The 3,392-nt window shown below is 48.1% G+C and overlaps 1 protein-coding gene across 1 annotated transcript in view; it reads right to left on the reverse strand.

The window, feature by feature from the left end:
- Window positions 1-1,068: 1,068 nt before the first annotated feature.
- The window catches only part of LOC104509919 (puratrophin-1-like), a gene marked incomplete at its 3' end in the record, with an annotated part of 10,976 nt that continues 8,652 nt past the window's right edge, over window positions 1,069-3,392 (reverse strand). Inside the window, exons 3-4 of the mRNA XM_010152021.1 lie at window positions 2,257-2,380; window positions 1,069-1,162 (exon numbers count right to left, since the gene is read on the reverse strand). Coding sequence (XP_010150323.1) covers window positions 1,069-1,162; window positions 2,257-2,380 — 218 coding nt within the window. The remainder of the gene's footprint in view (window positions 1,163-2,256; window positions 2,381-3,392) is intronic.

Here is a 3,392-nt window from a genome sequence, read left to right on the forward strand (position 1 = left end):
ACCATTCTGGTATTCTATGGCTTTATCTCTCACATGCTCGTATGTGGAGCATCTCAACATGTTGCTGATTTCCAAATCATCCCACTAAGACACAACCATGCAACTTACATGGGCAACAAAATGCTCAAAACTTTAGCGAGCCCACTGCCATGAAGGAACAGCTTAAAAGAGAAAATACATGCTTCTAACCTCTGCAGAACCAAGCAGGGCACCAGATCATTCCTTCACCACACAGAAGGAGCACACTGATACAGCTCACAGCTCCACCCAGTCAAGGACGGAGGAGGACAGAGCTCTGACTCAACCCCAAACTCTCAGATGTGGCACTGAAGCACATAAACCAGAGACACCAGCCTCATTAAAACATTGCCCTGTTCCAGTCTGCAGAGTTTGAGTCCTGAGAGGCCTAAGCTCCAACTTAAAAGGAACACCTGCTTAAACATGATTAGTCATAGCTGCAACCCAGCATCTTCCTGGCTTTCTAACAGCAGCAGATATCGTCTATCTGGAAGCGGGGGCAACACAACCCACTCACTTTCCAAGTGACTGATAGGAAAGCCTTTGACCTGAAGCAATATAGAGTTACAGCAAGCCAATTCCAATCATTCACCGACAGCCACACCAACAGCTGCATGTGCTCTTCCTCCTGGCCTGAGAAGCAGTGTCCTTCCCTCCGCAGCAGACACAGGCCTCTCTTCCTGCCTTCTCTGTGGTGGGCAAAAATCCCTGCATATTTCACACAGCCTCTCCGTGCAGGGGACAACATCTCCAAGCATGATAATTCATGGCAGTGTTCAGACTTGGGTACAGGCTGTTCTCAGCACAGAGAACACCCAATTCAGAGAGGTGAGGAGGGGTGCTCTCCCCTAACTTGGGCTTAGGTTTTTTTGCTTTGCAGCCTGGCAAGTCCAGGTCATCTTCCTAAAACAGGGCTGGATGCATAACTCCAGCTCACAAAGCCAACTGAAAGCCATGTGGCAGATGGCGACATAAGCAGCAGATGGAGATGTAACATCCAAGCAAGACAGCAAGCCAACTGGTGTTCCTTTGCCTGAGCTCAAGGCTCACCTGCAATATGCTGAACGCCTTGAAGAGAGCAGGAACCGGGGAACAGCGACGAGCATCCACAAGAACAGTTAGACCCAAAGCCTGACATTCTGGTCTGCAAGGACAGAGAAAAAGAGATCATGTTTGTCACCAATGAAATTCAATCACACTATGGAAACAGAACCTGTAGTCATGACAGGGTGAAAAAACCCCATTACATTATGGCTCTGTATGGACAGGAAACTAACTGGTCACCTTATTCTAACCCAAACATACACCTGGAAACTACCACCTCACCTAGATTGCTTGGTTATCATCTTTGCTATTTCCACCTGATTTTCCCATTTCTTCAGTTCCTAGGATACATCTCACTGATGGCAAAAGTGCCAAGTAATCCGCACAGGAAAACCAGTCCTTCCTAATTGCATTCAGGGACAAGCTCGGCCTCAGCCACACTGCTTCACAGGGACAACCACGCCAGAGGAGACCCAACATTCAATTTGAAGGAGCCTAAGAAACAAAGCATGAGTAGCAGAAGCTTTCTCATGGATTAAGCCTTCTCTCTTTATCGATGGTTTAGGGGCTTAAAAAACAAAAGATATCACTAACAGGTTAGCTTTACCTCTTATTAATCATCTGAAAGTGAAACAAAGTCTCAGTAGAGTTTGAGAGGAGCTGGGAGGGAGAGTTTGTCATATGAAAGGAAGAGTAGCTGCAGCAAACTCCAGCCTGTACACTCCAAAAACAATTGCTAGTCAGACATCAAGGCAGATTTAATCAACCCGTGCAGATCCTTTCTCTCTCTCAGCTTGAAGACCCGGCCTTAAAACATCATGTCACAACACTATATCACAACGCTGCTGCATGACTGCCCCATCATAGTTCCCAAATCCCATTTTCTGAGCTAATGAAAGATAGCAAGAACGGCTTGGATTCACGGCAACACACAAAAACATTCAGTACATATCTAATTCTACCACAGCATGTGCACAAGGCACGTACAGAATAGCCAAAGTGCCTACTGAGTGAGCACCAGCCAGTTCACCCAAGCAGGAGATCCCCACCTGCACCATCTCAGGACTGTCTGGACCAGGTTCCTAGGCCAATAAAGCCAACCCGTTCTGCTCCCTGCCTCAGTTTCCACAGCCCTGAAAGGCCAAGCAGACATGGCAGCAATGTTCACCCTGTCAGCTCACGAGTGTCACAAACCTTGGGATGCTACGCAAGTACAGAAGAAGGCGTACGAGCTCAGTGGTGTTGCAGTGGGGGTTTAACCAGGCTGTGTTCCTCGTCGTTATTATGGCCACTGCACGTCCTGATTTATCTCTGGTACCTGTAAAAAGAGGAGGGAGAAAAAAGGCACACAAGGAAGTCAACAGAGCCTGGTTCCAAGTGCGTATGCCTCATATTCACCTTCTACCACCCCATCACCTTCCTGTGACGCTCCACAGAACTAGATACAGTGCAGATTGCAGTAGGCTATGAACACACTTCCAAAATGCCGCTCCAGAGTGAAGTAGCTGAGCTCTGGTTATGTTAAATTTGGACTGTTCTCTTCCACCCAAACACATTCTTCATTAACTATGGTTGAAGTTGGCTAACGATAACCTAACCTTGTGAGAAAGGCAAGAATCTCAAACTCAATATAATAATCTTACCTACACTTACGTTACAAGATTCACTCTGCTGTCAGTAAAGAGAACACAGACGGGTCTGCAGAACATGCGCTTTCCAACAAGACTCAGGCATACAAACTGCAGGCTGAGCCTAGCACGTAACCAGACATCTCCTGGGAGCAAAGCCCTGGAGCAGGAGCCTGGAGCTCCTCCTCAGAGGCTAAGGAGTGTACAGCCCAGGAGCACACTCTTGCCTACCTGCAGCTCTGACAAGGGCAGAGTTGGTGCCAGGCTTTCATTAGTTTCAGAGCTTGCTCAGCAACTAGGGAACGGATAAGGCACACTATGGGCAACACAGCTGAGTTGTGATATGTTGAGGAAGAAGAAACCAGTCTGCTTCAGCCAGCCAGGCCAACAGTTCTCTACCCCCTGCATTCCAAAAGCCCAAAGACAGTTTATCACAGGAGCCAAGACTGCTGCATAAGCTCTCAAAACTAAAGAACAGTCTGGCTTTAAGCTTTAGCCACAACATTCACCAAGAACTCTGGAGAGAAGGACGTAACACTGCCATTTCTGGAGCTACATCCAACCCGGTCTCCAGACACCAAGGAGAGGTAACAAGCAGGCAGGCAAATCACTGCAGACCCAGAGCCGCCTCTGCCGTGCAAAAGCGGGCAGTGCCTCTGGAGTGAGCCTGTTCAGTCGACCAGCATTCCCGCACCTCAGCAG

The sequence above is a fragment of the Eurypyga helias genome, unplaced genomic scaffold (genome assembly GCF_000690775.1).
Source record: "Eurypyga helias isolate BGI_N326 unplaced genomic scaffold, ASM69077v1 scaffold8100, whole genome shotgun sequence".
NCBI lineage: Eukaryota > Metazoa > Chordata > Aves > Eurypygiformes > Eurypygidae > Eurypyga > Eurypyga helias.